This window comes from Mycteria americana, chromosome 5, assembly GCF_035582795.1.
Source record: "Mycteria americana isolate JAX WOST 10 ecotype Jacksonville Zoo and Gardens chromosome 5, USCA_MyAme_1.0, whole genome shotgun sequence".
NCBI classification, from domain to species: Eukaryota; Metazoa; Chordata; class Aves; order Ciconiiformes; family Ciconiidae; genus Mycteria; species Mycteria americana.
The window spans coordinates 32,118,207-32,138,551 of NC_134369.1; the positions used below are offsets into that span (position 1 = coordinate 32,118,207).

Sequence of the window (20,345 nt, forward strand, 5' to 3'; positions counted from 1 at the left end):
CCAGCTTGCAGAGGCTTATGCTAGAGAAAACCCTTCATGTGTTGCTGTTTGCCAATCCTGGTTGGAGGCTTTCCCAATCTTCTTCTGTTGCCCTCTTTCACTTCTGTCACTAGTGGGGAAAGAAATCCAAAGGTGTATGAATCTACCAGCCATCATTTGACTGGATATCTGGAGTTCCCAAGTCTGTAGATATATACTTTTTTCTTGGGAACTTGTGGTAAAGGTTCAAACAGTGCACTGTATAGTTCTCCTCCAGAAGATCGGTGGGAGCTAATGATATTCCAGTAAGGGAGCTGGAAAAGGAACTCTCTCAGTTTAAAATGTTACCGCTTTCTGGTAGTGATAAAGTCAAGCAATGGTATGCATGGACCCTTTAAAAATACTCTCTGCTGCTCTCATGCATAAGTCGAGCAGAAATATTCATGTGATTCTTAGACATGCATTTGTAGTGCTGATTACAATCTTAACTTTTTTTTTTTTATTACTTCCAAAGAAGCTTGAAAACACAGGACTCCTTATATTCCCATGCATGCCAGAGCCTCTCTGTGGGATGCCAGTTGCCCGCAATGAACTGCCCACAACTGTATCAATGACTTGATTTTTTGATAGGATCTGGGCTGCGCTCTTCTAGCCCTCAAAGCTTTGCACTTGCAGAAGCAGTGCTCCAATTGTCTGGTGTGCTACATGCACTTTGGCCCTCATCCCTGTGTCTCCATCAGTCCTTTTAAATTACCTGCTCTCAACACCCTGGCACTCTGGCTATAATTACCTTACTGGCTATAATTACCTTACCATTAGCAGCATTGCTGGATGGCTGTGTTCAGCTCAGGTCAAGAGAGCAGCTCCTTCTTTACGTGCATGGCAGCAGGATTTAACAGAGGACTCCTGTAGAGGAGATGCAGCGTTCACATGGCGTGATCTTGGTCTAACCTGGGGAAAGGGATGTTTCCTTGTTCTGCAAATTCCTCTGTTTTTAAGTTTGCATCAGAGAGCTTGCCTATCTAGAAAGGACTGTACCCATCTGCAGTTGCCCATCTCATGAGCTGCTGCAAGCAGCACCAAGCTGGCCTGTGTGTGGGGTGGGGTTGGAAGGGAAACACATAAGACAAACGGCTGCTGAAATGAATCATTCCTTTGTCCCCTGTGCTGGTGTGCTCCTGTCTTTTGAGTACAGTACTCTTCTGCTTGGTCACACACAAGAGCAGTTCCTGCAATCAGTAAACAAAATATAGTACCCACCAAAGATGATCCTCCCTCCCCTTTGTTTTGAGGTTATTTGACTTGGATTTTATGACCTGGTTATGCAGGGGTAAATGATAATGATCTCCAGTGATGATCAGATGTCCTGTTTGGTCCTTCTTCAGGGAAAGTCAGTCACCCGTCTGTGGTGGGACTCTGGGTTGGATGGCAAGGAGAACAACGTTTGCCATGGGACTTTCAGGTTTCTTTTGGGACTCTGGTGGTTCAAGAGACAGGTCTTCCCAGCCAGCTACTCTCTCTACCTATGTATGCCACAATGTATTGTTTACCTCGCCAGCGCCCTGTGGAGAATCTGAGCTCTCATGCTTCGCCTCCTTGCTCTGACTCCAAGAGAGCGCAAGTTAACCAGGCTGTTGTTCTCTCTTTGTGCAGTCGTCTTTTCTCTGGTATGGCTGATGTGAAGTATCCAGACACGATTGCCTTGACTTTTGACCCCACCAACCAATGGCTTTCCTGTGTATACAATGACCACAGCCTGTATGTGTGGGATGTCAAAGACCCGAAGAAAGTGGGCAAGGTGTACTCTGCCTTGTACCACTCTTCCTGCGTGTGGAACATTGAGGTACGTTGTCTGCAGACACAAATGTTGGATTGTGAGTTGCAACTGAGGAAGACATCTGAAGAGCTGCCAAATTTGAATGCAAACGCTTACTGCAGAGAGAAAGAATTGACTCACATTTCCTCCTGTGGTTAGTGTGGTTGCTAAATCTCGCCATTAAAAGGTGAGAGGTGGGAGAAGGAGCAGAACTAGACAAAGCTGAATGCAGGGGCTCCTTTCACAAAATGCACAAGACTTTACTGCTGCCCTCAAAAAAAAAAAATTGTTTGAGGTCTGTGGTGAGCAAGTGCTCCGAAGTCAAAGGAATGAAACAAGTAATAGGATCTCAACTCTCATCCTTCTTAACCTATTTACCAGGACATCCAGAATTAGCCTCTCAAGTGGCTGTCGTCATCTAGCCTGTCTAGTTGGCTTTCCCTCAGAGGGACAGAGGGAAGGAAAGGAGGTATAGGAAACAATGTAATTGTTAATATGTTGAAATATGTCCAACAGTGGTCAGGAAAGGGGGAAGTGGAAAGAAAGTGGGAAGAGGTTGAGGACTCTTTTGTTATTACTTATTAATTGCATCTCACCCTTTCCTTCTTTATTGTAAATTGACAGTAGTAGTTGAAAGTTGCAAACAACAGTGCAAGGTTGTTGTTGCATGGTCGTCGTTGTGTGGACTTTGAGGTGCCCTCTTTGAACTATTAGAAACAAAGGATGCTGGCTTGTTGCACGCTTCTTAAGGAGATGTTCCACGTTCAAGGAAGCTCAGTGAGCATTTGTTTGAAGTGAATATGAAGCTCTGGTCTGCAAACAGGTTTTCATTAGGAGAACTGGCTGTCTCTCACCTTTACAAAACAGAGAGGACAGCCCTTTTATCTCATTTTGTTTTGAAACTTGCTACCAGTGTCTAGCATGCCAAGTGCCCGGCAATCTCATTCAGGGGTTGATTTTACCTGCCTGTAGATGTATCCGGAGGTGAAGGACAACAATCAGTCATGCCTCCCCCCTGGTTCCTTCATCACCTGCTCTTCTGACAACACCATTCGTCTGTGGAACACCGAGAGCTCCAACATTCATGGCACAGCCCTGCACCGCAACATCCTCAGCAATGTAAGATCCCAGGTTTTGATCACCTCCTTGCCCTTGGGGTTGCTCTTCCTCATGCACAGGTATTTCCAAGTTAAGACCCAAACTTCTTTGGATCTCTAAGTCAACACAAGCTTCTCTGTAAAGAGAGCACAAGTCTGGTAAAATGTATGGACCTGAAGAAACATGAAGGGAGTATCAGGTGGAAAGACAGTTTGTCTGAAATGGCTCTGGGGACTATTGCTTTTTCCATAAACCACTCGAGGATTTTCCAAGCTTAGTCTCTTCCAAAATGGCTCATTTTGGCTCAATGTGCTTCAGGAGAGCTGTTTCTCTTTTTCTCCATCTCTGTAATGTGTAACCACTTTAAGATTTGTTTGGAAAAGGTGCATTAAATGAAGCAGAGGTTTGGGAGAATTGAATGAGAAACAGTTTACGCTCACTTCTTCTATATAAGAGGGAGGATACTCATACAGAACAGTGATTACTTATGGGCATTTTCTTCTGTTCTCAGTTGTGTTGGAAGATCCATGGGCACAGCAGCCCTGCTTTTTCTGTCATTTCTCAAAAGGCATGGGCTGACTTGGATGATCCCTAGAAGTCTCTTGGATGATCCGTAGAAGCTGTGTTCCCTACTCCATTGTAATCACTAATCCCAGAGCTTGTCTGTTATGTGGGAGATGCTGTTAGTTTCTAGCTTGAAGGAGAATCTTTTGCAAAGGGTGATTGTAAGAGACAGCTGTGAAACTTTCATCCTACAATATGAAGGGGCTGAGTGCTTGCTCCTAGCTAAAAGATCCCACCAATTACAGCATTACCGCCAATGAAGTGTATATGTTGGCCAGGAGCCCAGTTTCTAATGCAGGTGCTTCACTTTAATATTGTGTAACTAGTTAATATTTCCGGGTGTATTGTATCCCCAGGACTTGATGAAAATCATCTATGTAGATGACAACACTCAGGTACTTCTGGACACTGATTACAACTCAGCAGGAACTGCAGACAAAGCTGATGCACAAGTGATGGATACAAAGGTGGGGATACGCACTGTCTGTGTGAGTCCCAGTGGGGAGCACCTGGCCTCCGGGGACAGGATAGGCACTCTCAGGTAATCCCATAGAGCTTCTTGTGCAGATTGCGGGCTGGGCAAGCATGAGAATCAAAACCAGGTCTTGCTAATTTTATTAAATATACTGAAATCAGCCGTGTTGTGTCTTAGGATATATGAGTTGCAGTCTCTGAGGGAAATGCTGAAGGTGGAAGCCCATGACTCTGAGATCCTATGTCTGGAGTACTCCAAACCTGACACAGGTAAATGCAGTTGAGTTTCTTCCCTTTTGCATTCCTAGTTTGCATATGAATGTAGTGTTGAGCAAGTCAGAATGTCCAGTCATGGTATGTTAGAAATTTCAGTGGTGAGCTACTCCTGGATTTCAGAGCAGGCTTGTAGCATTGGGCCAGTAGAGCAGGACTTCGAAAAAGGCTTCTTTCTCATACTTTTTCTTGGAATATTGTAGGTTGAGATTGAAACTTGTTCTGTCTGTTGTTATAGTGTGAAATCCAGGGGTGTTCCTTTGTGTCCATCCATGCAGTTAGCTACAGTATAATGTTTTGTCCCTAAGATGATTTGAAAAGCTGTTTTAAAATAGTGACTGGAAGAGCAAATGACTTTTTAGTAATGGTCTTGCACTCTTTTTAACTTTCTGACAGGCTTAAAGCTCTTAGCCTCAGCCAGTCGGGATAGATTGATTCACGTCTTGGATGCTGGAAAGGACTACAGCCTGCAGCAGACCCTGGATGAACATTCTTCTTCCATCACTGCTGTGAAGTTTGCAGGTAGAGAATCATGGCCTCCCTCCGAAGCTGGATTTGGGCACTACTGTTGTCCCATTGTGGCTGTAAAGTAACTTTAACTGCTTAAGCACTGGGTTAGGCCAGGCTGAAGCTGCAGCTGCTTTTTTTGTCATCTTCTGTATCTGCAGTCCTAACAGAAGGTGATATTTGATGATACTTGCCTTCTTTTCCCTTTTGTTATTTTCTCCTCTCCTTCCTCCCCGCTCAAGAAACCTCTTCTGATTGACGTCCTCAGCATTTCTTTGGAAAGCTGTTTTCTGTAATGATTTACTCCCTTTAACTGATGTCAGATGGCTACATGCTGTTCTTAGTGAGGAGAACAGTGGAACAGTCATCCTCCAAAAAATCCCCAAACCCCAAAAAAAAAATGTTTTGGGATTAACTAGGTCACAATTAAATTTGTCATTGCAAACCATTGTAAGACTTTGCATTCATGGTAATGGAGCACATTGCATCCCTAGCACTCAGTTAGTACTGATGGTCAGACATCAGTGTGGTGTCAGGGAACAACAAGGGTTGGCTCCTCTGCCAGGGGAGCCAGTAGCCAAGGGTGACAGGAAGGCAGGCAAAGGTAGTGGCCTCACTGGCAATGGAAAAGTCCCACAGTACCTGAACAAGGTGGAACAGATCAAGTCCAGCGACAGTAACTAGATCCAGCCAGTAGTCTAGATCATCAGACAAATCCACAGTGATAAGACGGGTCAGCAATTCAAGATCAGGATCAGTCTGGAGACAGTGAGCAGGGTCAGCCGCAGTTCAGTGCTTGCCAGGCGAGCCCATGGCGGCAAGGCAGGTTCGAGTTCAAATTGGGAAGCTGAGTTCATGGGTCAGGGTCAGGATTCAGATCAGCAGGGTATGTGGCCAGGCACAGGTGCGGCTGCAGTGCTGCTGCAGTGTAGCTCAGTTGGGGTTCAAGGATGAGAACCTCAGCTTGAAAGTAGCTCCCAAGTGAAGGACAGGGACCTTGCTGAAGCTTCATAGCAGAGGCTCCCCAAAGCCCCTGTGGGGCTTTTTCAGGTTTTTTCTCAAGGTGCTCCAAGGCCAGCAAAAGTTTCTCTGACTGGTCTGTCTTATCAGTGAGCTGGCCTTGAATGCAGCCAGCTAAACTCCTGGGAGATGAGGGAACTGCGCTCAAGGCTCTGGCAGCGAAGGCCTCTGTGCTAGTCTCTGAGCTAAGTGCAGCCCTGCTCTAAGTGGGTGCGGTTCAAGTGGACTTGTGTGATATTGGATCCGTTTTCATTACATGGAGTTTTATTGGGTGTTGCTTTGCTGAAGGAGCAGATGGGTTACAAAAGAGTGTTAAGGGAAGAAGGAAAGCCTGATCCTGCTGTAAGAAAGGGCAACAAGAAACGCGTGACTGATTTTGAGGACTGAAAAGTGCCTAGTGCCCGTTTTCAGCTCATACTGAATGTGAACCCGTCATATTGCCACAGGGTGCTTTGGCACATAGAGAATAAGCATGATCAGAATGGCACATAAAGAATAAGCAAAACAGATCAGAACCCTCTGATCTGTTGTGTAAAGCCTCTGTATTAAGGCCTTGTGCACTCTGAGCATTAACAAATGCCATAACAGAAGCCCCTGAGAAGGGGCTTCTGTTTTGCTGCAGCATCCTGCTGCTTAGGTGGAAGTCAGCCTTGGCTAATCAGGACAGGAATAAATAAGCAGTGGTATAAATTGAAACACTTCGTCCACCTTGTATTTGTGTTTATCTTTTGATCTGTTCCTGCCTTTTTTGTTCCAGCCAATGATGGGAAAGTGCGAATGATAAGCTGTGGGGCAGACAAGAGCATCTATTTCCGCACTGCGCAGAAGGTAACCTTATTACAGCTTTTTGTGCACTTTTTTTAAATGATCTTTCCACAAAGAAACTACTTTAAAGGGTGATATCAGAGTTTCTGTATGAGCCTGTTGCTGTTTCAGTCTCAGTGTCTCCCACTGACTCAATGCAAGAGATTACATTCGGAGAACTAGTTCTGTGAAGCATGCAGCTGCTCTCAGCCTGACCTCTTCTCAGCAAGACGCAAAGTAGAGAACTGTTAGGATATCTGCTTTTCTTTTGCTGGCAGGGCTATTGTGAGCAGTGGTGAAAGAGTATAGGCTGGAGGGGAGTTCATTGTGCCTCCAGTCCCAGCTGCTCCCAGCAGACCTGGTTAGTGGGAAGGCTTGGTTTGTGCTGGCTGTGTGAGAGGACTCATCTGTATTTAGAAGTTTTTAATAATGGGTTAACTACTTGATTTTGACACAGTCTTTACCCATATGCTTAGACAGGAGAAGGGGTTCAGTTTACCCGAACACATCACATTGTTAGGAAGACCACTCTGTATGACATGGATGTGGACCCCAGCTGGAAATATGCAGCTATCGGATGCCAAGATCGTAACATCAGGTTAGTTTACTTCTTGTCTTGAAAATATTTTTTCAGTCATAAATGAGTTGGCCAAGGCGGCCCCATCTCCATCATTGTTCCTCTAGGTTCTTTCACACAGCATTTTCAGACAGATCTGAGGCCTCACCTCACATTCTGAGAGGCTGAACTCTGCCTTTCCCCTCGCTGATAAAAAGCTGTGGATATATGCAAATGCCCATGGGACTCTTGGTTTCTCACAGGGTTGCTCTGTAGAGCAAAGCCTTTCCTTTGGGAGAGCAAGTGTGCCTTCCTTGGTACATCATTGAGCTGTAGGGCAAGAACTTCTGCGCTGTGGTAATTTTTGCTTTTAAAGGTATGTCTAGTGAGAAGCTGTGAGGTCCTGTGGAACAGCTGGGACTGTAGGAACCTGAAATTGAGCTAGGTGTGACTGTCTTTGGACAAGTGGAATCCATTCTCTGCTCCCTTTTTATTCATTTCTCCAATTTGTCTGCTTCTGCCTTCAAAGCAAAGGAGACTCTCTGTAGTTGTGTGTCTCCTCCTGTTGTATCTGGGTGAGATGCCGAGAGTTTTGGTCATAGCTAAATACCACTTCTGAGTGTAATTTGTTTTTGTATTCTAATGTAAATAAAGGGTCTTGCTCTCTTAAGCCTTTCCTTTAGTATGAAGGAGCCACAGATATTTTTATAGCAGGGAGGACTGACTGAAGCTTATTAAGAGCCATTCCTGCTACATAACCATTAGCCATTATAAGGCATGGCAAGTTTTTCTCCCTCCTGTTTGACTTCTCCTTCAGTGCCATGATGCTATACTTGTTTTTGATTATTGACTTGAGAATCAAGCCTCAATTTTAATTCAGATAACCTGTTTGATATCATATCGTACGGTATGATATCATATCGTCGGCCCCTACATTACTTTTGAGGTTGTTTCTTGAACCATTTAAATGATTGGTGGTTATAGTTTGTAGAGTTCATAATTTCTCCACTTCCTGTGGCTTGGCCCTGTTGCCTGTATCTCATGAGGAGCAGACAGAGAAAAGTATCCTGCTGACAAGAGCCACAGAGCAGTACCTGGGCAAAATGAGCAATCTTGTCTTATGTTGTCCCCCTCAGGGTTTTCAACATAAGCAGTGGGAAGCAGAAGAAGCTTTACAAGGGATCCCAAGGTGAAGATGGCACCCTCATCAAAGTAAGCTGTTTTCTTTCTTTCTTCCCTTTTCCTTTTTTCCAGCTCTTCTGAATGCAGCTCAGGGCTAAGAAAATGAAATACGACTCTGAACACGAACACAGGAAGGAATTTTTTTTTTTTTTTCCCCCCCTTGCTCCATACTTTGTCCCTTATCTTGCTGCTGCTTCCTCCTACCTCTGTCCTTAAGGGCTGGTAATGTATTTGGATTCCATCAGGCTAAAACAGGAGAAGAGTCAACGAATGCTCAAGTTGATCTATAACTTCTCCCTCTGCCCTGTTTCTGAAGTGAGGCACAGGCCCATGCTGTAAAAGCAAGTAGAACTGCACCAGTATCTCTCAGGAGATGATTTAGTCTGTTTACTTTAATGCTTTACTTTCTGGTCCAGAGAGCTCATTCTGGCTTTCTTGACTATTTTTGTTAGGATTTTTAAGGTGGAGCTGCCTGTTGATCAGTGTTTGAGAAGTTTGTGGTTGCTGGAGGGCAAATACAAGTGAAACTCTTTATGAGTTCATGAAATTAAGTAGCATCTGCCCTGAAAAGCCTGTATTCTTCAGGTCCTGGAGTGCTGGATAAGCCTGGTACTGCTTAGAGAGAGTCTATTCATGCTTCCCACCTGCTGAATGCATCCAGGCCTTGGGTAGGGTAGCGTATCTGCTTCTGCCACTGTCCTGAGCTTCCCCTGGTAAACCTGCTGCATTCAAGATTCAGTGTTAAGAGTGATGCCAGCATATCGGGATGAGGAAGAATTCCATTCTTGTCTTTAAAGGGGGAAAACCCATTGACACAACCAAAATATCTCTCAAGTTAAGTTGCTAAACAAGCTTCTTCATCGTATTTGTTTTCACTGATAATTCTTCTACTTTTTAAACCAAATATTTCTGTTCAGCTGCACAGGCCAGCAGTATTATTGATGGGTGTAAATAACTGGGTAAAAATGGAGAGGAAAGCAAACAGCTTTGTTCAGTGTCACCTCTTCTGTTTTACAGAGAAAGATAACTTCTCTTTCTCCTTGCCTATTATAATTCCTACAAAGTTTTTTATAAGCCAGAGTAATGAAAATGAAAAATTGATGCTACACGTTATTTCTGGTAAGCTCAGGTGCTTGATTATATCCTTGTTAGACCACAAACCATGAAATGTTGCTGGGAGCTGGAGTTTTTGTTTTTAATATCCTTTATTTTTGGGGTTTTTTTTCATGTATAGCTGAAGTGGAGAATCTCAATTATTTTTAATATTGCTTTGTTCATTTTTAGGACAATTATGTAACCAAGGGATTATGGTTGTCTCTGGAATTTAAACTTTCTTGGCATGTTGTTCTGAGATTGTAATATACATTGCAGTTTAACAAGTAGAACCCAGACAGTGACATGCAAAGCAAAACCTACAGCAACAAAATAAACATAACCAAAAAAGTTAGCATTATTTAAATACCATGTCTCTCTCAAAAAGCAGACATTTTCACTCTCAGTTCCTTAAACTCTCAGTTCCTTTGTTCCTTCTACAAAGGACAAAGCAGGACATTTGGTGACAGTAGCTGTATTTGCTGTGTAGTGCTGCTTTAGACCTAGTGAGGCATTGGAGGGGGTTTTATATTTGATCCACGATAAAGCAACAAATGGGTGTATATGGACCCCCCCCCCCCCCCCCCCAAAAAAAAAAACCCAACCAAAAAACAACAAACCCCACAGCAAAAAAACCCAACCAAAAAACCAACCCAAAACCAGGAGTTGCAAATGCTGGTGATTTGACAGCATCATTATCAAAGACAATTTCCCTGCAGTGTTGAGTTCTTTTTTTGGTTTCTCTCCTCAAGATTGGAGTTAATATTTCACTTAACTCTGTCAGCTCTCATTATTTCTTTTTGGGGGGGGATGTTTTGACTTGTGTGTGGGTTTTGTTTTGTTTTGATCTTAAGATAGAAGAAAGTTAAGACCCCAATAGTTAAAAGGAGGTAGGAGAGAGAGGTATAAGTCTGTCCATTGGTGATGGTGCCTTCACAGTCATGAAGGTGTTTAATGTAAGTGCCTTTAGTCTCTGATTAGGTTGGAGATATTTTTAACACTTCAGTCAGGTTGGAGATTTGTCCTGGGATGCTGGATAGCCTGGTACTCAGATGGAGTCCTTTAATGCATTTTATTCTTTTAACTACTATGCATTTTATTCTTTTAACTACTATGGCTCTCTTGGGTATTCTGGACCATTTTCATGCAGTTTGAAGGCACTTTCTCACCAGATCTTTGCAATTCTCTTATGTCCTAAACCAGGTCCAAACGGATCCCTCTGGTCTTTATATTGCAACCAGTTGTTCTGACAAGAACCTCTCCATCTTTGATTTCTATTCTGGCGAGTGTGTTGCAACCATGTATGGACATTCAGGTAAGGCATGTAAACTTCTGGAAATGCATTTTTTTTCTGCTGATGACTATATAGCAGGGTCTGATACTAGTCAAAGCTTTCTGAAGGTTCCTCCCCACCAAAGTTTACCCAATGGGTATTTTGGAGTAGGTTAGGGTGAGATGAAGTGTAATACCTTATTTCATTGCAATTTCAACTTTTTTCAGACCTCATTTTGCATTGCAAAACACAAACACACACCTGCCTGTCAGGCCATGTATTTGTTTACACAGTTTTTCTAATAGCCTATAAGGTACTCTGTGTTTTTCCAGCGTATATTAAGTTTCATTATGATATACCCTCAGCTCCTACCATGCAGGGGCTATTCTATTATAGGCAAAAAGAGACTTCAGTCTTTGTGCTTATTTTGCCGTGGGATACCCTTTCTATGTCAAGCCTAGATTCTTTCTTAAATGGTTATGGTAATTGGGGCATATTGATCTGTGAAGTGTGTTGGCTTTAATCAGAATTTGAGTTGCTGAACACAGATAGGCTATTTGGCTAATGATCTCTTCTGTCCATTGGAACAATTCAGGGAAGGTTTTCTTTTCTTGTGCTTTATTTCACACAGAGATTGTAACTGGGATGAAATTCAGCAATGACTGCAAACATCTGATCTCTGTTTCTGGTGACAGGTAAGCAGGGGTTGCTTGTTTGTGATATCAGCTCATGCCATGTTACACTGGATTTAAAGTGTGTCCTGAAGGAAGGTAGATTTTTTTTTTTTTTTTTAATGAGGCATGTTTTATGAACTCCAAAGAAACCTCAGAGCTTTCTGAATCCTAAATAGGTGCTGTTGGCAAAGCTCACAGAGCTTATATTATCCTTCCATGGAATGAGATGCCCATGTGAAGTGCTTCCCTGTGGTTTTCTGAGTGTAGGTGCTATTTCCTGCTGGAAAGGAGACAGGGATGTGGCCTGTTTTGTTACCAGCCTTCAGGTCTGTAGCATAATGCAGCTTGTGATATTCGGACCAGTGGTGCCAAAACTTTTGTTTTACAGTACTCCTGTTGGTGAGGTTTCACCACGTGAACGAGCCTGTCTAGCAGCAAAAGGGACAAGTCTGTCCTCACTCTTTGCTCCTGTCCCTATGGTCTTCTTCCCCACTCCCCTAAGTCAGCTGTGGTGCAGTTGACCCCTCATTAAGCTGATTCAGGTCACTACATCAGCACCGCCCTCAGCTGAGTTTTCTGCTGATTTAGGGAGCTAAATCAGTTCACCAAAAGCTTAAGTAATCACCAGACTGAGGGGAAAAGGAAAATACATGCCTAATGTGATGATTGTAGAGGTGAGTGGACCCACTACTTCTGCAATCAGTAAATGCTTAAATCAGCTGAACAGAATATAATTTTTCCTTTGAGAAAGATGGTTCTTGGAGTGATATTTCAAGGCCAGAGCAACCCAGATTCTCTCTCTTTCTTTCTCTTTTTCATTAATAAACCACAATTGAACCGGAAAAAGAGTTTTAGAGGGTGAGTTGTTACAGAACATACATCACCTTAAATTGCATCAGTTTGTTATTTCTGTCTTTCAGTAAAAAGTATATAATTTGGTTTTCCTCTTTCTTTACCTTTCATGTGTGTAAATAGATAAGGGGGAAAGTTGCAGGAAAAAAGAGTCCTTTTGATGTGGATTTCTGATAAATTCCAGAAATATGGATGGTTTGAAGTCCCCAGTGATCCTTGGGATTTAGTGCAATGTTCCCTTGTTTGACCATTTCCATGAGTGAAAGGGTCATTTTCTTCACTAAGGGTGTGGGGGAAGTGAATGAGAAGTGAGGAGAGGATTCATGAAGAAGTTTGCTACAGCAGGAGGAGGGAAAGGAGAGGAGAAAGCGTGTTTTTCAAAGGAGAACAGGGAAAATAGTCTGTTCATACACAGCAGCATGTGCAAAGAATAAAACTGAGCCTAGAAAGACAAATGGAGATGGTGAAAGGCACAAGGACTGGGAGACCCATGTGAGAAAAGTAGTGCAAGGAAAAAAAAAGCAGCAAGAAAAAAAAAGGTGGCAAAAGGGGTAGGTGGGAGCATGCTTCTGTAGAGCTTTGTGTTGAATGTTAATGTATTTACGAGTTCATGCTGTTTGCTGCTTATCTCTAGGTTTGATAGCTGTGGGGGTGGGATAAATGAACAAGCCAGATCTGCTTTCTGAATTTTGTTTCCTGCTTTTCAGTATTTTCTCAGCAGCAGATTATGCTTGCTGTTACGTTCGAGAGAGCTGCTGCTTGACGGGAAGCAGCTGGCTGCCCCTGGGTTGCCATAGTTCCCAGATGCAGTGCCTCACCACTTTCTCCTGGCTGAAAAGCTGGGGCGGGAGGATGACAGCATGTTCACTGTTGATGGGAAGCGTCTGTGTGTGACTTCAGCAGCTGGGAGTGATGCTCCTAAGCTTTGTTGCGAAGGGAGTGGCACTGGGGGCAAGAAGGGAATTTTTAGTTTTCATTAAAATCACCACAGAATGCAAAGTGGGGCTTCTGTTTTCCTTTTTTGTGGCATGGAAATAAAACCTTTTAAAATGTCTTCTCGTGAGAGGACAAAAATGGAGAAGATGCAGGCATTCAGGATCCTGGTGCTTTTCGCATTTGCCTCAGGTCCAGGAGACCTGAGACCAGGTTCATGACCATTGTTCAAAATGGCAGAGAAAATGAATTTTTACAAACTAGCAAGGAAGAGGGGAAGGCCCCTCACTGAAAACTCCTTGGTGAACTGGAGTACCCATGAGTATGGTGGCACTGATGGGTCTTGAAGAACTTGATTAAATCCTCTTTGGATTCCAAAGGGTGTGCAGGATTTTATAAATGATAGTAAAAGCACCACCTCTGTTTCTACATCAGTGTAAGTATACCCAGCTAGACAGGAAAGATGGGCGAGATGAAAAGAATTAGTTAGCACTGAGGTTAAATTTCAAAGAAAATGCTGGTCATTTTACTTACTAGTAGCTGAAGATGAGATACAGTATTCTCTAATGTCATGAGGAATTTATTTTTTTTTATTTTTTAGCCAGATTTCTGAATAAAATGAGACCAATGAGATCACACTGTTTCTTTCCCTCTCTTAAATGCTTTTGAATCCATTGACCAAATTCAATCAAATTCCTTAGAATATTCCTGGAGGGAGTCCAAGTAAAATATTAGGAGTACCCTGACTGCAAAAAGTACTGCCACATAAGCTTAACCTTTATTACACCACAGAGACTCCATGGGATGGCAGGCATTAGGAAGGCCTTGCCCATGGGGGTAGTTGCAATCCAAGGCTGCAGCTTAGCCGCTGTTAGAGGATGCAAAGGACATCTGTAGGCTCCACTTATCCTGCTGACCATGGAGGGACTTGTTACGGCATTTCCTTCAGCAACTGGTCACATAGTCAAATAAAGGTATAGGATCAGAGAGGAGTCTGTGCAAATATCTCTGCAGTTGCTCTTGCCCACAGACAGTGTTTGCCAGGCAGGTTTTACCTTTTTGTCGTGGGGCTTGTGATGGGATTGAGTTTCTGTGAAGCTGTTTCTTCTGCGTGTGTCTCTCCCCGCCACAGACAGAAGGGCTCATTTGCCTCTGCAGTGGGTATTGATAATATCAATAAACTGAACTGAGACTTGACCCCAGCCTCACCTTTCCCTCTTTCAGCTGTATCTTCATCTGGCGTCTGAGCTCAGAGATGACCATCAACATGCGGCAGCGACTGTCTGACATGAAGCAGAGAGGGAAGCAGGCAGAAAAGTCTCCTCCGCACAAGACAGCTGGACTCATGAGGTGAGCAGAATAGACTGAGGAAAGGTGGCTGGCTTCGTAGGGTTTAATGTGAAAAGTGTGGTGCTGGGATTCAACTGGAAGGTTTCTGCTGTCTTCACTGATGGTGTCTTCCAAAACTCTTCTGTTGGATTTGCCATGGTTTTTGTGCCCCCTTCTTTGGATGTAGAAGCCTGCCTGTGATCTTCCAGACAGAGTTACTTAGTGTTGCTTTCACTGATTGCAATGTGCATGCAATGCCCCTTGTGTCTTAATCTAGTTTAATGATGTGGTCAGAAACTTTAATAAGCAGTTTACCTAGCAATACTGAGGCTGGTACACAGCATCCCACTAGGGAAGCCTTGCTCCTTCATGAATAAAGTTGTCTGGATCTAGGCTGAATGCAATTTAAAGGCTGTTTGCTACAGTGTCGGTACTGAAGTATACCTGTGAGCTGTATGAGTTTGCCATGTTGACATAATTCTGAAAGAGTCCTTACAGTTGTGCTGTTTCTTTGTTAACTATTTTCTGGAGGCTTTGAAAAAGGTCACCTAAAAATAATTGTAATATAAATAATAAATATAAAAATAATTTCCATGGGAAAAGTTCTTGCCAGCTAAATCATATTATTATTTTTTGCTTGGTAAACAACGTATCTAAAAACAAACTACCACGGCCTACAAACTGAATAGATCTAAATTTATCTGGTGACCTTTCTTTAAAAAGTGGTGCTTAAACACAGACCCTGTTTTTAAACAGAGCAAGAGTGACAGGGGATTATGGATTATTAGCGTAATGTATTTGGTTTCTCTGTGGTTAGTAAGTAGCTGAGACTAATTTGACTGTAAGCAATGCAGGAGAGAGTCCTGACTGAGCTGATACGGGATCAAAGTGGGGAAAAAAGGATAAACAGATTTTTGATGCTATGTCCCACAATTTTCCTCCTCCAAATGATTACAAATTGAGTTCTGGGTATAAAAGTGTCAAAGCATTGGATAATGCATGTGGTAAGCATTGTCAAAGACTTACCACACTGGTGGTTAGAGTATCACTGCGACCTTCCCACTTCCTTTGGGAGCAAGTAATGTTGAAACAAATCTGTCTGCATAGCCTCATTTGGGAAAGTCTTGGTATGCTTATTCTTGAAATGAGTCTTGTCTAATAAGTGCTTTTGGTAATGATGCTGGGAGAACTCAGGAAGCCTTTTTCTAGCCAAAATTCTGGAGCTGTCAAGCAGTGTGCTTTTTATAGCAGACTCTCCATTATTCCAGCAGCTGCAGCTTTACCCTACCGAGGCTCAGCCAGTGATAATCCCAGTCCTCTTCCGCATTAGGTGATACTTGTTTCCGTCACAGACGCTTGCTGAAGGGGCGGTGTTAGTGCCACGCCAAGCCCAGCACTTTATTAAACTTGTTTGGTAACCTCTTTGCAAGCCTGGAATCTACTTGTTTGGTCAGCTTTGAAAGCTTGTTTTCAGTCTTGAGCGACCGCTGTGGTCACTGGAGATCAACAAAGACATAACTCCAGAGCATTTTGGATTGGGACTGAATATGGAGGAAGAGCCCATTGGACCAGCATTACTGAGGTGGGAGAAGAAAAACTAATGAACTTGAGTAAGATTGTTTTTCTAGATGCCCTGTACCTGTTCTGGTTGTGTTTCCAAAGTCTGTTTGTGTAGGTTGCAGTGGAGACTGGGGTTGCACCTTGTGGTGTAAAACTGTTGTCTCAAAAGGACTCACAGTAGTGTAAGAAAGGTCCCTGCCTGGTGATATGTCATTTGTTCTATGATATTTTCTCTAGAATGGTATTGCTTGAATGTTGTGGGGGTAGCAATGCATTTTCCTGGTTCCATAGTATGAATGTATGACCAGATGAATAATCAGAATAATACTGGAGAAACGAAACTGAACTGCAGAGACAGTGGGGAGATGAAGATTTCCAATTCAGGGCAGTGCTGTCTCTATCCAGCTGTGACTGGCAGGGCAGGGATTGGCCCAGGTGAATAACATCTGGAGCATAAAAATGCCTTTCTGGGTCAAACCAGTGCTCCATGAAGCCCAGTATTCTGCCTGTGACAGTGGCAATGGAAAATGCTATTTAGTGAGACACTGTGTGAGCCTTGCTATATAGACCTTTGTGGTCCATTCGCCTCATGCTCAGTTGTTGTATTGGGGATGTTAGGAGGCACATCTCTACCTGTTCCCTTTAGTATTTGTTCATGGATCCATTGTCCACTGCATTTGTATAAATCCTTTTTGAACTTTGTAATATTGTCTGCCTCTGCAGCCTCCCATGGTGACAAATTCCAGGAGTTCATTGCTCTGTGGGGAAAGAAGGACTTTTTTTTGTCTCTATTAAATCACACTCTGACTAGTTTCGCTGAAAGCTCCTGGCTTCTGAATATTGTTAGCTTTGGTGAACTATAGGTCTGCATCCAGCTATCTGTAGTCCCCATGGTTTCGTAAACCTCTATCATAACCTTTCTCCATCCAGCCTTCTCTCCAAACTGAAGAGTCCCAGCCTGTTCTGTCCCTCCAAAAACTTCTAGAGAGACTAAAGTTTCTCCGCTGAAGGATTTCTCTGACTCACCTTTATGGGACATTGGATTATTTTGGAACTGATCTGAGCTGTATTACCCACAGTTCTCCATAGTGTCTCTCAGAGCCTTTCAGTTCTGCCTCTGATTGTGATAATTGCAGATGTGTGCTTTTCTCTCATCTGCTGAACATGAGGAGCTCTGATTGTTTGTATCACTTAGCTGATAACTCAGCTGATATTGCTGATACGTTTTGGTTTTGAGGCATATATATTTTCAGAGAAGGAACCATGTAAAGGCCTTTTAATACAGTTATGATTTTGATCCAAGTATGCATTTATTGTTTAGAAAAGCTTGTCTCAAATTTTTGGAAGGGAATTTTTAAACTGATTTTACTGTGGAATTTTTGCAGGGCTTATAGTCATGTTTTAGCTGAGCATTTATATTTTTTTATTTTAATTTTAAAAGTCACTTTTCTGTGACTTTCATGGAAGCTATAGTATAAATAGCAGGAGATAGATATGTTATCCAAATTAAATTGTCTAAAACTAATATATGTAAGCTGAAGAAGTACTGTGTGTCCTCAGATATATTTGGAAAGAAGAGTTTCTTATCAAATTCTCAGTGAGGCTTTGGTCCAGTCCAGGAAAGCTGTGCAGTTTCCGAGGCTCAGAATGGGGCAGGCTTTTGATGCCAGATCAGAAGTGGTGCCCGAGTCTGTGCTGAACTACTGTAATTGTAACACCAGGGAAGCTCTGAAGGCAGAAGCATTCTGGTCTTTCTGTGGGGAAAAGCAGGGTAACTTGCTTTTAAAACCCTTAGGCATTTGGGGAGGGAGGGGGGGCGGGCAATCTGCTAGTGATCCCTACCTCATAGGATGTTACAGTTTCATAAATAGGCCCCTAAAGCTGAGGGTTTAAGTAACACAAGATCAGAGTGGGAATGCTGACAACATACTTCTTTAAATGGATAGTTGCCGTTCTTGTCTGTTTTAAGAAAAGAAAGAAGGGCTGAATTCAGGACATGCAAAAGAATACAGAGTACCTAATATCAGATGTCTTAATACTAGAACTCCATAAAGACATGTGGCACTTTTAAGTCTATATATGTGTCCTGGAGACTTTCTAACTGAAGGTCCTTCCCTGCCATTGACCCCGTACTGGCAGACCTTTCAGAAACTGGGAGCTGAAGTGCAACTGACTTTGCCCATCCATGCAGAACAAGACCCAGACGTGGTACTAGAATGGGATAGTTCTTCAGCAAAGGAAGAAGACAAGAGCAAGACAATTAAAATCCTTGCTCTGAGTCACATGTATCATGAGAATTGGACGTGTCTGTACATGCCGTTCTGGAATAGCTACTCTGAGATATTCATTCTGGTATAATGATGCTTTGTTGGGGTTTGGCTAAACCTGCTGTCAGCAGGAATTTAGCAAAACCCAGAAGTCTTATTCCTTCGCTTTCAGAATGCTCTCGTGTGGTGCTTACTTGGAAGCAGCTCCCGTGCTTGAAAGGTCACCCTACATTACTCTGATTTCCATCTAAGCATGAACAAGAACTGAGGAAGAGTGAGGTGATGTGTGCAACAGAGGGGCTTAGAAGAAAATCCAAAGTACATAGAAGAAGGCAGGGAAAGAAAGGAAAAAGTAGCAAAGCCCAAATTGAGGGATTGACTTGGGCAAGCACAACAGTTAAAACACTCAAGACCTTGTGAACCTAGGTTTCATTTTCAGGAATATCAGGTATCAGAAACCGAACAGGTTCAGTTTCAAGTCAGTGGGCCCAAGATCCTTTTGAAAACCCCCTTCAGTTGTCTCCCTTCAAGTCACAGGACTGAGTTTGAAAAGCACATCTGAGTTGTAAAAAGGAGGATGTGGAAGGGGGGCATGAATTTTTGCTGGGATAATGCAAGATGATAACCTTATATTTGTATCAGACACATGTGACTTCGTAATTTGTTTGGCACTTTCTATGAGGTATGAAAAAACACCCATCCAACTTCCAAAATATGTTTTGCATTCTCTTACTCAGCTCCTTTGAGGATATTGGAACGTACTTTTTTTCCCCCTTACTAATTTTGTCAGTCACCATCTGACAGACAGAGGCTATCTTTCTATTTGTAACATAAACCACATTGATAGCAATCCTCCCTTCTCCGTTTACACCAATGACAGTACATGCAGGAGTTTAGCAAACGCATAACCTTGCCTTGCCATATCACCTCATCATAGTGAAGTATTCCACCAGTTAGGTGTTAAAATGTCTAATAATCCAACCCTTCTTCCTCAATAAACTCCTCAACCAACCATGATGAATACTAGCAGAAGGATACTATTGAAGTTACTGATACAAAGTTAATATTGTCTACCATATGCAAGTGTAATATACCTCCTAGGACAAAACATGGCATAACCTCAAACGTACTGTGGTGCTTGAACATTGTTGGGATTCCCCTGCTTAGGCACAAGAACCTGAGAGTGACAAGATGGGCAGTAGAAAAGAGGAAGAGACTGACAAACTCAAATGTCAAAAGTAGATGAGGGCAGCCAACATGAAACTGTTTCCTTGGAGGACTGCAGACTACAATCAGTTTCACCGTGCTTTTTGCGAGAACACCTCAAAGCTCATCTGAAGGGGTTGGATAGTTATTGCTCAGCCACTCCTAATAAAATGGAAATTAATGTTCTGCCACTATATGGGAAGAGAAAAGATTAAAATACCGTAACTACTTCTTACCGTGTTTCAATACTGCCTGCTATCTGTCAGCTGCAGGAGAAGTTGGTCCCTGGCCAGGCTGCATTTGGTGGATGAGCTATTTTTATTTCATGAATAATTCTTGACACTCAACACCCCCAGTGATATCCTATAAATGTCACTAACGATGAGTTTGATGCTCTAGCTCAAGGCCATGCAGTGGGCGCTACTCATTTGTTTGTTGGGGATTCTTCATTTGTTCAATTACTGTCCAAAGTGGGTTAGTTCATTTGGTTCTGTTGACTGAAGGGGTGAGGGGAGGAAGGGGAAGAGGAGAAGAAAGAGGGAAGATAGAGTTTGGTGTTGGTAAGTGTCCTTGCTTGGTATTGGGTAGTTCTATGTTGGGAGTGCCTCTGAGGTCTGTATGGGAACACTTGTCTGATCTACTTTGATTAAAGATCTGCCCAAAATATGTTTTACATTATTCTTTGTGCCTGAAGGCTAAAAAAGGCAGCACAGCACTCTTGTGGTGAGTGGGCTGTGCCAGCAGGTTCTGCGTGGTGCAGTCCTTGATGTGAACCTGTCTTTTATGTGATAATTTGCCATATACCCAATTGCTGTCAAACAGGGAGTATCTGTATGACATTTTTGATGTGTAAAACAGTTCCAGAGAGGAAATGCTTAAGGGTGGG

The 20,345-nt window shown here is 42.9% G+C and overlaps 1 protein-coding gene across 4 annotated transcripts in view; it reads left to right on the forward strand.

Moving 5' to 3' along the window:
* The window catches only part of MAPKBP1 (mitogen-activated protein kinase binding protein 1), a 102,970-nt gene that overhangs the window by 62,850 nt on the left and 19,775 nt on the right, over nucleotides 1-20,345 (forward strand). For all 4 annotated transcript variants that reach the window (XM_075502771.1, XM_075502773.1, XM_075502774.1 and 1 more), the window contains exons 10-20: nucleotides 1,633-1,822; nucleotides 2,768-2,914; nucleotides 3,814-3,998; nucleotides 4,110-4,201; nucleotides 4,601-4,726; nucleotides 6,489-6,559; nucleotides 7,012-7,133; nucleotides 8,228-8,303; nucleotides 10,569-10,680; nucleotides 11,270-11,333; nucleotides 14,322-14,447. In XM_075502771.1, coding sequence (XP_075358886.1) covers nucleotides 1,633-1,822; nucleotides 2,768-2,914; nucleotides 3,814-3,998; nucleotides 4,110-4,201; nucleotides 4,601-4,726; nucleotides 6,489-6,559; nucleotides 7,012-7,133; nucleotides 8,228-8,303; nucleotides 10,569-10,680; nucleotides 11,270-11,333; nucleotides 14,322-14,447 — 1,311 coding nt within the window. The remainder of the gene's footprint in view (nucleotides 1-1,632; nucleotides 1,823-2,767; nucleotides 2,915-3,813; nucleotides 3,999-4,109; nucleotides 4,202-4,600; nucleotides 4,727-6,488; nucleotides 6,560-7,011; nucleotides 7,134-8,227; nucleotides 8,304-10,568; nucleotides 10,681-11,269; nucleotides 11,334-14,321; nucleotides 14,448-20,345) is intronic.